Source organism: Salvelinus fontinalis, chromosome 20 (assembly GCF_029448725.1).
Source record: "Salvelinus fontinalis isolate EN_2023a chromosome 20, ASM2944872v1, whole genome shotgun sequence".
Classification (NCBI taxonomy): domain Eukaryota; kingdom Metazoa; phylum Chordata; class Actinopteri; order Salmoniformes; family Salmonidae; genus Salvelinus; species Salvelinus fontinalis.
This window is the reverse complement of record NC_074684.1, coordinates 13,227,160-13,241,277: the sequence shown is the minus strand read 5'-3', so window position 1 is coordinate 13,241,277 and position 14,118 is coordinate 13,227,160. Positions and strand designations below refer to the sequence as shown.

Sequence of the window (14,118 nt, the reverse complement as noted above, 5' to 3'; positions counted from 1 at the left end):
AATTACTAATGGGTGCTGAATAACCTGGACCTGAGCTCAAGATCAATCTGGGGGTCCCATCAACAAAATTGGCTGCTGGATAAATCTGAACTCGAGGAAGTGTGTGTGTTTGTGTGTGTCTGTGTGTAGTGTGTGCATATGCCGTGGGGGTGGTTAGGCTCTTCTATATTCCTCTGGTTATAATGTATTAGTTATACGCATCATGACAGTTTGTATTATGAAGATGTGTTCTCAATGACTTGTTCAAAGATGAAATAAATGAAGTAAATGGGGTCTGTGATCAGTTAAGAGGGAAGGAGCCCAATCAGACAACTACTTTAGATAAGAACTTTAAGAGCTTATTTGGCTACAAATGGAGCCAATGCTATTACATGTTGCTGCACTTTTCAGTACTGCACTTATCAGCAGTAACTGGCAAATATAAATCAATAATACAGTGCTCTTTGTTACGAAAACAACTACGATGCTGTGCATATTGCAAGAGCAACTTAGTGCTAAGTGCTACTAACAAGCTAGTGTGGCACAACAATATCCTGGTACTGGGTACTGTCTGACATGTTCTCCCCTTTATTTCAAATGACAGCTGTAAGCTGAAGGTCAGCTGTATAAGGCAGAGACACTTGCTACATTCCAAAAAGGCACCCTATTCCTCCCTATGGGCCCTGGTCTAAATTAGTGCATTATAAAGGGAATAGGGTGCCATTTGGAATGCAGGCACTGTAGAAACAAGAGGCATCTAATGCCAACCGCAAACTAAACCCAGCACTATCAGAGATGGGTTACTTTTGTACACCTTAGGACTTATTATGCATTTATGTAACTTGGCCCGGGAGAGATGGAGAACTTACTTTACACCGTGCTTTCAGCGGTGCTGCTATGAGAGACTTCTCATCATCAGTATGTACAGCTACATGGCACAGCCCACATCAGCTAACCACTTCAGTGTTGTGGGCGCCGCATGTCAACATACAGGCCTGGACTAGTAAGCCACGTGGGCTCACTTCAGCAAACACTCCAGTGCCGAAATACTTCACGATCTAACTTACACAGTTGCGTAACGCCACGCCGATGCGGCATTTAAGTGTGACGGTGTTAGCGTGTTATCTCTGGCAAATGCCAATGCGAGACCATTTTCCACTTCTGATTTTGCAATCTTTCCCACTTTGCCGCAGGTGGAGAAAGGAAACAGTATCGTTCCTGTACACATTCCTGAATAATTAAACAAGGAGAATGATAGGGGTGGGGGTGGGATACAGCAATCGGCATGTTCCAAATAGATTTTCTTATGTTCTGACCACGACAGTCGGCAGCACCTGAAGGATTCGGCTCGGAGACAGCTGAGCCAAATGGCGAAACAACAACACCCCCCCCCCCCCCAACTCTAACTCTCTCTCTCTCTCTCTGCCTGAATTAGCATAAACAGGCGTATGAACTCTACGCTAGCTAGCACACTCACTCGCAAAGCCCCTGCGGATTGATAGCCCGGCAGGCTCGATGGGCTCTTAGTCTTTCTCCCTCTCTCTTTCTCTCTCTCCTCCCTCTCCTCTGTAACGTTGATTGACAGGAGGGGGAGTCAAGCCGACAGGCCTCCAGGGAGGAAGCTGACACGTAAAGAAGAGCCCTTGTCATATCAAAGCGGCACACGTCACACCGTTACTTACTCACACACGCACTTCAAACCTCATCATGTCTCGTCATGGACGAAGGGACGGGATTCAGTTTTTCAGGTGGGTCTGAGACTAATTGAAAATTAACAAGGGCTGAATAGTCACCGGGCTTTTTTCAACAGCGGCTTTATTTAGCAAGGGTGAACAACAAACGCCCCAAAGAAAAGCCGGGGGGATAAATAAAGATAGCCTACATATCGGTTCAAAGACCATCATTCATCTTCAAATTGCTGGAAAGATGAGAGCGATAATACTTTTGTGATCCGTTTACTTTGAGATAAATCTTTGCTCGTTAAGGAAAAGAACACCCTGGATTGAATATGGCTGTCTATTTATAACCTCTAAATCCGGGACTAAATCTTCCCAACAGGATAGTTTGATAAAACCCTGTTATTTAAGTAAATTCCTAAGTAAAGTCCTTGATGAATTAAGGTTGCTCAGACACCCAATGGTTCAAATGCCCACTCTATGTATGAGTAACAACTCCTTTTAGATATGACGATTGTTACAATGGCTCAGTGGGTTAGAGCATGCTGCTGGCAATGGGGTATACTACGAATCTAGCTAGATCTACTCAGGCTTTTCTGAAATTAGCAAGCAGTTATCTTCACATTCCATCTCAGGCTTCATTCATGTTACGAAGGTAGACTTTGGTTGTGCACCCGCCGCTTACTTGACCGCTCGAGCCGGGCTTGTAACTGCGTGTTGGTGCCTCACTGCTTCCACTGAGCCGGGAAAGGGAGGTGGTGGGTAGGTTAGTGGGAGATGAGGTGGCCGCCACACGTTAGACCCACTCACGTTTGTTTGAGTCGGAGCGCTGCTGAGCTGAGGTTTCCCGTGGTCACCCAAGGGGATACACTCACTCTGCAGTCGGCGGTTCTCTCAGACCTAGTGCATGACAAGGCATCAGCAAGCGGGGCCTCACTGTGCTGCACCGGCAAGTCACTTTGGATGTTAAAATTTACTGCAGCCTGAGCCAAACTTCAGTTTTAATCCTCCGTTTTTGGGGATGGCTGTAGGCTTGAATAAAATCAGGGCTAAGTAGACCAGGTCGCTGAACGTTTAAAACGCCTTTTTTGTTGTAGAAGCTACTCTTTTTTTACAATTCTTTCTCTCCTTTAAATCTTTTATCACTCTCTCCCTCTGTACAGACAGGTGCAGAAGGCTTTGTTGGCCCCCTGACTGTCTCATGCATATTTGAGGCATTCATTTTTAGATATACTTATGTTCTTACCCCTAAAAAGCCTACTAGATTTTCTCACCAAAAAGCCCTCAAGTCGAATCTTCACAACAATACCATTCCGGCCATATCATTCAACACACCCTCATCCCTAAATGCATCCACACAAGCTTAGTGAGAAGTTATACTTCTGTGGAGGAGGTGTTTCGAGATGGTCTCACAGAACCATGTTTGTTTATGTCACAAAGTAGCAAGGCCTCAAAATCCCAGGTCATGTCAACAGAGTAAATCTGAACACCAGAAATTAATGTTTACTTTTACTTACCAGAAAAATTGAATGAAAGACATGGTAGAGAGAGAAAATTAGAGAGAAAGGGAGGATGATAAAAGCACTCTTCTGACTGGAGCAAGGAACCAGACACACTATCAATAAAACAAACCCCAGCTTCTCCCTCACTTCTCACTGGCTTGTTTTGTTTTTCGCTCCATCCATCGCCCAAGGTTTAAACAAAAGCCTGGAACGGCTGTCAAAAGCATTATAGCATATTGATGGCGCAACCTTCACCGTGCCATACCCGCGAAGTATCACTGATCAATAGTCTCTCAGTGCATGAGGCCAGGCTAGCTAGAGGCTCAAATACAGATCTAAGATATAAACCTCTAGATGGGAGGGAGCTGCGAGAGGCCAGTTCTAGGAAAATTTGAATTGCGTAAAGAAGGAAAGCAATTTGCTACTCTGTTGACTGGCCAAAATGTAGGTGCGTTCAATGCTATTCTATGGGTTTAGCGCTTAGCTAATGTTGATGGTGATGGCTAACATTGGCAGGAGTGGTGAGGAAGGAATAGCTATGATATGAATACTTAGTGACTTAATTTAGTGATCTCCATTTTCAGAAAACCTGATCATTCCTGAGTTGGATAACATATGGTGTATGTTACCTACATGTCGACTCAATGACACTGGGCTGTGGGGCTGGACTCATAAGGGTCCTAGTTCAATCAATTGTAGATAAAGGAAACTGCACTGCGGATTTAATCTCAGTGTTTACGCTGTCGGGCCAAGAACTTAGACTGTGATGGTCTTTGGCCTATATCACAGACTGGGGAAAGGTGAATTCACTCCCCACAAGGAAACAGAGAGCCATGCTGTGGTCACACAGACAGTGCTGCTGGCTTCTGCTGGTTGACACCATCTGGCTCAGGTCCAGATTAGCATAAAATTGGATATTTGGCATTTGAGCCTGAAAATACAGTATAGCATGCTAATAGGGTAACATTTACATAATTTTGGGGGGGTTAGAAAATGACATAAGCAGTTGATGGCATTGGTTTGTTTAACAAATTCAAAGTGTGAATTTCAGTCTCTCATTGCCCATATAGTGCTTTAGAAGTAATGAAACAAGTACATTTGTAATTTGGCTGAACTATACATTTAAGTTGCCCATAGACCAAGCTGTGATAGTAGCATTTAGTATGCACAGCTAAATTGACGCATAAGAATATATCTACTTCAGAAAAAATTTGCATAACCGCCCTTAGCTGCCGTGAGTCAAACAGGGGCCTTTTAGACATCCTGGGGTGAGATTATTTATCCGTTTTGCCTGCAATAACGATATGCTATTGGTGAGGCAGTGTAGTTTGTAACCACAGGCAGTTCACAGCTCCAGTTCACGAATCGTCCTCACTTACTCATTTTCAATGAGTTCAAATGATAATTTACTTAAAAATATAAAAATTGGCAAATGTTCGATGTTCTCAAACTTCAAAAAGGGTTTGTAGTTGAGACTAACCCCCATCCCACCCCATCTGTTGTGTAGCTCCATCCAGCTATCACTTGAACTCTGAGTATGCGGTGGGTTGATTTGGCTGAGACTTGGCAACAACCTCTGATCCCCACAGAAAAGTATCAAGGCTGGAAGCACCTCACGAGTCATGTCACCTTTCAGGAAGTGATACCAATGCTCTGCCTTACGGTAGTAGGCTAGTAGGCTATCAATCAAGACCAGTCATCTAATTGCTGAGGGTGGAGTGAGCGGGGGCGGGATGTTACTTTGCAAACCAATCAGGCCAATGGCAAAATCATCATGTAGGAAAGTCCAATACTTACCAGTGAAGACCAGAAGTCTGGGGGGTGGCGGAGGTGGGGGCGGGGGCGGCAGGGGAGGGTAGGGTCTACATTGGCACGCCAGCTGGCAGCTCTCACCCGCCCTTTCTGCCACGTTCCGCGCACATGAACTCTGGGGCTCTCCCTGAGTGAACTGCACAGCAGACGGAGAGAGAGTGGGAGAGGGAGAGAGAGGGAGAGAGAGGGAGTGGGAGAGGGAGAGAGAGTCAGAGAGGGAGAGAGTGGGAGAGGGAGAGAGAGTGGGAGAGGGAGAGAGAGGGAGAGAAAGAGTGGGAGAGGGAGAGAGAGGGAGAGAGAATTCAAGCCAATTGGTAAGGCAACACCATAGTATAGCCGTGCTTATTTAACAAAAATAGTAATTAGTAAGTATTACGTAATTACCATATCACCATTTCATTCGTAAGTAAAATGTAAGTAAATAGTAGCTAACAGGTGGACTGTTAAATTAAGGGTATCTATTGTCCTGGCTAGTCTTGGACTGGATAGCGTGGATGGATGGGAGCCGGTGGAAAGGGGGAGGAATCTCTTATGACGGTCAAGAATATGTATTTGGTGCCCTGGTTGGTGAGAATTCCACAAATTGCATACTTAAGATGGGTGCACTATAAAAGGAAAATGTTGAGCAGGTTGTGTAGGTATGTACGAAAAAAATCTAATTCAATTCCTTTTTAGATACAGCTTCAAGGAAGGAAAATGTGAAAACTGTGCAATGGGTGTGTAGACTTTCACTAGGCACTGTACACTACAATTACATGATGCTAGCATACCAACTTGTTTACATTGGGCAGAGAGTTCCAGGAAACCTCACTATACTGCAACACAGTACCCAGTACTTGGGTCCTGGATTCTGGACCCAAGGTAGTTACCAGAACTTGCTTTGCCCAGGATGTGTTTGGATAAAAATTATGCTTAACAACGCAGATCAAGGTACCCTAGTACCAAGAACCTCGATTTCCACTTTTCTAATGCGTGAAAACGTGTCTAGGAAATAGGACAAAATGGGAGAGACTAGTGCCCTTTTCACACGGAGCCAAGCCGTACAGAACTGAGCTATACTGTGCTTACCTGGTCGTATATCAGTGACTTGCAGTCAGGGTAGGCAGTACTTACCCAGTAATAATCTAATATGAAAAGCTGTTAAGAAAGAAATATATAAACAAAATTGTCATTCTTTTTTGTTATCTATTGTTTTTTTTCTCAACAATTATGGTGTTTTTTTGCTCAAAATCTCATCCTGGCATAACCTTTCCATGCATTCAAATCCATTCAATCGTTGACACGCGCGGCAGTTCCTGACTCCAGTCACTGTTAATGGACAGGGTTAGCATATAGGCACCTATAGGCGTCGCTGCTTGGCGGCTTTGAACAGAGCTTGAAGTAGCTTCATTTGTTGCAGGCGAACAGTGAGCAGCCGAACAGTGAGTACTGGACTTTCCACTTGTCTAAAACATCATTACCAAATAATACTTTTTACCCAGACTTTTCCACATCTTGGACCTTTACAGTGCATTCGGAAAGTATTCAGACCCTTCACCTTTTCCACATTTTGTTACATTACAGCTGTATTCTAAAATTGTTCCTCATCAATCTACACATAATACCCCATAATGACAAAGCGAAAAACAGTTTTTTTGCAAATTTAGAAAACATTTAAAACAGAAATACTTATTTACATAAGTATTAGGAACCTTTGCTATGAGACTTGAAATTCAGCTCAGGTGCAACCTGCTTCCATTGATCATCCTTGAGATGTTTCTACAACTTGATTGGAGTCCACCTGTGGTAAACTCAATTGATTGTACATGATTTGGAAAGGCACAAACCTGTCTATATAAGGTCCCACAGCTGACAGTGCATGTCAGAGCCAAAAACCAAGCCATGTGGTCGAAGGAATTGTCCGTAGACCTCTGAGACAGGATTGTGTCGATCCACAGATCTGGGGAAGGGTACCAAAAAATGTCTGCATCATTGAAGGTCCCCAAGAACAAAGTGGCCTCCATCATTCTTAAATGGAAGAAGGTTGGAACCACCAAGACTCTTCCTAGAGCTGGCCGCTCAGCCAAACTGAGCAATCGGGGGAGAAGGGCCTTGGTCAGGGAGGTGACCAAGAACCCAATGGTAACTCTGACAGAGCTCCAGAGTTCCTCTGTGGATATGGGAGAACCTTCCAGAAGGACAACCATCTATGCAGCACTCCACCAATCAGGCCTTTATGGTAGAGTGGTGAGATGGAAGCCACTCTTCAGTAAAAGGCACATGACAGCCCGCTTGGAGTTTTCCAAAAGGCACCTAAAGGACTCTTAGATCATGAGAACCCAGATTCTCTGGTCTGATGAAACCAAGATTGAACTCTTTGGCCTGAATGCCAAGCATGTCTGGAGGAAACCAGGCACCGCTCATCACCTGGCCAATTTCATCCCTACGGTGAAGCATGGTGGTGGCAGCATCAGCCATTTTTAAATGGCAGGCACTGGGAGACTAGTCAGGATCGAGGGAAAGATGACCGGAGCAAATACATTTACATTTAAGTCATTTAGCAGACGCTCTTATCCAGAGTGACTTACAAATTGGAAAGTTCATACATATTCATCCTGGTCCCCCCGTGGGAATTGAAGCAAGCGCCATGCTCTACCAACTGAGCCACACGGGACCACAGAGAAATTACAGAGAGATCCTTGATGAAAACCTGCTACAGAGTGCTCACCTTCCAACAGGACAACGACCCTAAGCACACAGCCAAGACAACGCAGGAATGGCTTAGGGACAAGTCTCTGAATGTCCTTGAGTGGACCAGCCAGAGCCCAGACTTGAACCCAATCGAACATCTCTGAAGACCTGAAAATAGCTGTGCAGCGACGCTCCCCATCCAATCTGATAGAGCTTGAGAGGATCTGCAGAGACGAATATGAGAAACTCCCCAAATACAGGTGTGCCAAGCTTGTAGCGTCATACCAAAGAATACTTGAGGCTGTAATTGTTGCCAAAGGTGCTTCAACAAAGTACTGAGTAAATGGTCTGAATACTTACGTTAATGTTATATTTTGTTTTTTGCTCAAATTTCTTGAAACTTGTTTTTGCTTTGTCATTATGTGGTATTGTATGTAGATTGATGAGGAAAAAAACAATTTAAACAATTTTAGAATAAGGTTGTATCGTAACAAAATGGGGTCTCAATACTTTCCTAATGCACTGTACTTTCGCTTTGTGAACGTAATGGGAATGGGGCTTCTCCCGCCACTCAATGCGGGCCCGAGCCTTGGCGTTGACAAGATTAATGCAACAAACTACAAGGATTCTACGTGCGTGGCTGCATGAGCCGCACTCGCGCTGGAGGAGTCTGCCCTCCGACAGGCTGGACGCCCTAATGGATGATAGAGTTGCACGGTACACCAAAACTCCAGTACTTTTTCAGATACTAGAACATGAAAAAACGGTTTGGTACTGGAATTGTTGTTACTTTCGGTACTTCTGTCAAATGTGTCACACGTCGTCTACTGATTGAGAGAAGATCAGAATGGTCTATCAGCGCAGCATTGCTTGCTTTAGCCTGCCATGAGGAACCACTGAACTCACTTGGAGTCTGGGCTGCATCACCATTTATGTCATACTGCACAGAAGTTAACACACTTGAATAATCTTCAAGATCATCTTTGCTCAAGCCTGGAATGTGTGTGAATGACCTCATGGGTCTTAAAGAGAAGGCGCGCACTTATATAAAACAAGAGATTGCTTCTTCTATGCAAATGATGTTGCTCAGAACAATAAAATAAGTCCCAAATGAAAGGTAAACAGATTGTTTTGCATATTTCGACTCATGAAATCAGCCAAAACAAGCTCAAGAACTCAATGCATGCAAACACTCCTATTCAATACGCATTCACCTGTATTGTGAATAGGCCTAGGCTACATCTTGATTTACCCAGTTTATCAATAGAGATTTACCCTTCAAATAAATTATAACCATTATGTTGTTATGTAGTTAGGTTTGTTAAAAAAAATGTATTGTATGATTGTATAATTGATTCATTAATGCATGCATAAAAATAATTCTATGTAATGATATTGAACTGAAAGGGTCTGTCTGGATCAAGTGCCATTCTGTGACTTTGGCTATTACGCCTTCTCTTTTTGCCGTGGTATCGTTTTCATATCATTTAGGTATCAGGTATCGTGATGGTATTGATTATCGTGCTGCTAAACCTGGTATCGGTATCGAAGTCCAAATTATGGTATAGTGTGAGCTGCGTGGGAGAACTGTGCTACCAGCTACTGTTTGTGTGTCTGTGACTTTTTATGTCAGTGTGACAATGAAACCGAAGGAGACCTTGGGGATGCATCTCCCACACGACCATGGGCCCTCAGTGTGCATGCAGAATAAAATAATGGACATGGGGTTCTGCTGTGACTTCTACAACGCTGTCACAGAGAGGTTCACCCTGAAGGACAGACAAATGGACTACGGTACAGTAGGCTAAATGCATTTTCCTTAACAATTTGCGGGTTAGACTACTGTTGAATGAACATTAGAAAAGACAACATCCCTTTGATACATTTGATTTATCAAGCTAGAATTTAATTTTGCTTAGAATTTCATTTTTATTTTATTTTAAACTGTATTTTTCAGTCATTTCAATTGTTGATATGGAAATTTCGTTATAACCTTTTACTATGTGTGTGGGTGTAATAATATTTCACATAATAATATTATTGTGTGTGTGTGTGTGTGTGTGTGTGTGTGTGTGTGTGTGTGTGTGTGTGTGTGTGTGTGTGTGTGTGTGCGTGCGTGCGTGCGTGCGTGCGTGCGTGCGTGTGTGTGTGCAGTGTAGTGCAATGGAAGATTTATAAATCCATTGTAAAAGGCTATGGAGTTTGCATTGCTAACTATTCGGGTGAAATGCGTCCATATATTAGTCTTTTAGGGCCACATATTGGTTGTAACTGTGGATGCTACATCGGTCTATGGCTAAGCTGAGTTGAGCAGTGTGTCATTTTGTTGGAAGATATGAAATATTCCACAATCTGTGGCTACGTTGCTATTTACATTTGGTGATTTACATTTTTTTATATTTCAGTTATTAGCCCATGTCACTCTGGTGAAGCTATCTGTTGTATGGTGAACTTGGGCTTCACCAGGGTTTATTTGTGAGTAAATCTGGCTTTGATAATAGCCAGTGCCTATCCAGCCACCGACCACACCGCACGTCACTGTCGTACATCAACCAAAAATGTATGCACTGGCATTGGATAAAAGCACCTGCTAAATAGCATTCTCTATATTATTACATTATATTATAACCATAGTTGCTGGAACTGCACCATTTGAAAATATACAGAACAGTATGGTTTGCGTCGTCATGATAGTATGAAAAGGGTATAAGATACCAAAGGCTCCATCCAGAGACATACGGTACTATGTGAAAAGACCCTAAGTCAGACTCTGATGGCTTATCATTAGTATCCATAGGGCCCACTAGGAGATCCCATCCTCAGTGCCAGGCAGCCATGTGGCCAGCTTTCCACCACAGATGAGACTCCCACCTGAACCCCAAGGCCTCAGACTCTCTGTTACACACTCATGCACACATTCTCAATCCCTCACACACACATCTGCACACAGATATGCCCGGCAACCACCCAAATACTTAGTCCCTCACACACATGCATGCATGCATGCACAACATACACTCCATCACAGTTCACACACATGCATGCACACAGGAACACATACACACACACACACACTCTCGCTCTTCACACACTAATGATCGAGAGAAGAGATTCCCACCCACCACCCACTGAGGAGAGAAGAAAAAGGCTAAGGGCTTGTCTAAGAGAATGCCCACCCCCACTCCCTCCCTCCCTCCCCCACCCCCCAGAGGTGAACCCTGACACTGCCTCCCCCAGCAGTGAGCCTGGTGGGCAGCCCCGTGGAACGGGAGAGGAGAGCGGAGCGCTGGAGAGCTCAGGGGCTCTGGAGTAGAGATCTAGTGCATGGTGGGTAGCAAAGCTCTTTGCCTGGGACACTTGAAGCTGAAGCTCCCTCCTGCACCCACGCCTCTGAGTGAGAGCCTAGCATTAGCCACGCGCCCAGTTGGATGCGGCGTCTAAACGCATTAGCTCTCTCGCCACTGATCCAAATTAAAATACAATCGCCCGCACCCCTTCCCCCGCATTGTGCTTGTCATAACTGTACACAGGAGCTAGGTATTCTACCAACGTGACCATTCTACCGGGTATCAAACTTGGATTGTCCTCGTAAATTATCGTTTGTTAGCACGCTGAGTTTATGCCTAGGCATTAGCTCAGAGGCTAACAGGTCTCAAAGAATGTTACCTGTCACATAGTTTAGGAACACAGGATGCTGCTGAGGGGAGGACAGCTCATAATAATGTGAATGGCATGGCATCAAATATATGGAAACCATGTGTTTGATGTATTTGATACCATCCTGCCTACTCTTCCTCAGTCATTACCACGAGCCTATCCTCCCCAATTAAGGTGCCACCAACCTCCTGTGTTCAGGAACCACCTCTGTTACACATCCTACATAGCATGATAACAGGGAACTTGTAACAATGGTATAGTGTGTATGTGTGTCTGAGAGAGAGAGAGAGAGAGAGAGAGAGAGAGAGAGAGAGAGAGAGAGAGAGAGAGAGAGAGAGAGAGAGAGAGAGAGAGAGAGAGAGAGAGAGAGAGAGGAGAGAGAGGCAATTAAATAATAATTAACACATGGCTCAATGGCCAATTTGGTCAAGTATACATAAGCATATTTTGTCTTGTCCAGCAACCGCTCTCTACAGTGCCTATACTCTCTCACCCACCCACTCCCTCTCTCACAAACACCAAACACAGGCACTAACTCAAGAATGCATGCACCCTCACTTACACATGTTATGCATACACATTTCCAATTTACTCAGTGAGACAGTGGAGTTGCATCATCAATCAACTGACATGAATTACTTCCAGATTATCAACTCCAAAAATTGGTGCCATGATAAATGGCAGTCAACTGTAAAGCGACTATACTTTAACCACTGATGCAGAGTATCTTGTCAGTACAATGTACCCACTCATTTCATGGTGCATGAACCGATAACTTGGCAATTTACCATAATTATTCCCATTACACAAACCCCCTTCCCAACATCACATAGACAAAGCTTAGTGGTATAAGAATGGTGCGTAAACTAGTATGGTGTGCTACAATAGAAAACGTAATTAACCCACCTGGAAAAAAAGTAAAAACGACGTTAGAAAGCAGTGACCAAAAACAAAATGCGAAAAACCTAAAATGAGCGGCAATATCTCTCGGACAAGCATTCCTCCTTCGCTCTCACAGCCCTCGTGTAAAGGAAACAAGCATGAGACGCATAACACTCGTCTATTAAGAACTTAATCCAGTGTCGACTCGACAACGAAATCTCTATTGGACGTTTCCAAAAAGTGATTCTGCCACATTCTTGTCCGGTTTTCACAATTGTTGGTGGCATGAGAGAGCTTGAACAACCATCCGTCCTGCATCCACAAACCTAGTTAATTTAATTAGGCCTACTAGAAAGTTGGAATCACTGCGCAAATGTGCAGCGCTTTTTGGTTGGTATCCACAGCTGAAAAGTCCAAAGTTCTCCAATATAAAATCAGCGGGCCGTGATGTTTTAGGTGGTAGTCGCAGTTTTGGAGTCATCCCTGTCCTTGCATGTAACTCGAATGACGGCCAGGGATGAGCCACGAAAGTTAGACATGCTGAGAATAAGCGCACACCGCCTATCCCTATAATTTATAATTCCGTGTACATGCCTACTGAATGAGCTACGCGGCTCTTGGTAATATGTCTTGGTTTATTGAGGCACAAATTGCGGAGGCATCTTCAGAAGCCTGAGAGTGAACATTGCCTGTACACATAGGCTACACTTGGGTAAAAGCGCATTAGGAAAAATACGTGCAACATTGGTCCCGCGCGAAATTCGGTGGTGAAAAAAGCAACAATTCTGCCTATAACGGCTCTAATGCATTATCATCAAATCAATGCACATTCACTCTCTGCAAAGTGTCACTGAACATGTTAAGAAATAACTGTGTAGAGAAGAGCGACGGTGCGCGAGTATCAATATCAACTCCGTCTGTAATGATGGGCATCTACAATTGCTTGGGTAAGTCACAGCGTAATTTCAGTCAGCAAACACACACACGCACATTCAGCGATTTGAGCGAAACAGACAGAGATGTTAAATGAAGAAGATCCTGTAAGACCGCGTTGGGGGAGTGGGAGAGAGCTGTGTGTGTGTGCATGTGAGAGGGAGAGAGAGAGACGGAGAGAGAGACATTTCTCATGTCTCTATATAGGGTTATTTTGGTTTTCTGCAGTTAGTGTGAGAGGTGCATGCTCCTTACATTTGCTCTTGTTTAGAATATTTATTTCGATGCATATAGTGTGTCAAGATAATGTCAGTGTATATTTGGTGCATCCTAGGAGCAGGCACATTTCATTTGAATAATACTTCTGGATTCAATTCATTATGAAACTCCTGTGTGCATTACCATGTCTTGTATAGTTCTGTAAATACATAACTTGATAAGAGCAGAGAAGAAAAAAATAATCACCTCCACACCCTCCCATTACTAACAAGGCATACTGACTGTCAACTGAGGTTTATTTATGTGTATTGTTAATGCCTGGTAATGCAAGTGTAGTAGAATTGCTAAGAAGGGGAGAGGAAAATGCACCACCCCCAAGTTCATGCAAGACAGAACTGTTTTATTTATTTTTATTTAAGCTTTATTTAACTAGGCAACCTTTTTTTAACTTCTGTAACTACTAACTAGCACTAGGCCTATCAGTTGAATTTCCTTCCTAGACAAGTGTTTGCTTTTGTAACAAGGTTGGTTATGTTTCCACTTGACAGTGCAGAAATATTTATTCAATATTTATGTATTTATATTGGTTGGTTCAAGTCATGACATGCAAGCGATAGGTCATGCTCTGAAATAATACATTTCCTGATAGATAGATAGATAGATAGATAGATAGATAGATAGATAGATAGATATTGGCGGCTTCCTGGGATGTGCTTTTGTATGTTATTGCTGTAAGAGCGAGTTAGCCAGCATGCTCTAATAGTATGTTATTGCTGTAAGAGCGAGTT

General features: G+C 43.6%; 1 protein-coding gene across 1 annotated transcript in view; it reads right to left on the bottom strand.

Annotated features, from left to right (window-relative positions):
- The window catches only part of prima1 (proline rich membrane anchor 1), a 63,671-nt gene extending 50,418 nt beyond the window's left edge, over positions 1-13,253 (bottom strand). The window contains exons 1-2 of the mRNA XM_055872451.1: positions 12,203-13,253; positions 4,955-5,105 (exon numbers count right to left, since the gene is read on the bottom strand). Coding sequence (XP_055728426.1) covers positions 4,955-5,105; positions 12,203-12,295 — 244 coding nt within the window. The 5' untranslated portion in view covers positions 12,296-13,253. The remainder of the gene's footprint in view (positions 1-4,954; positions 5,106-12,202) is intronic.
- Positions 13,254-14,118: the final 865 nt, after the last annotated feature.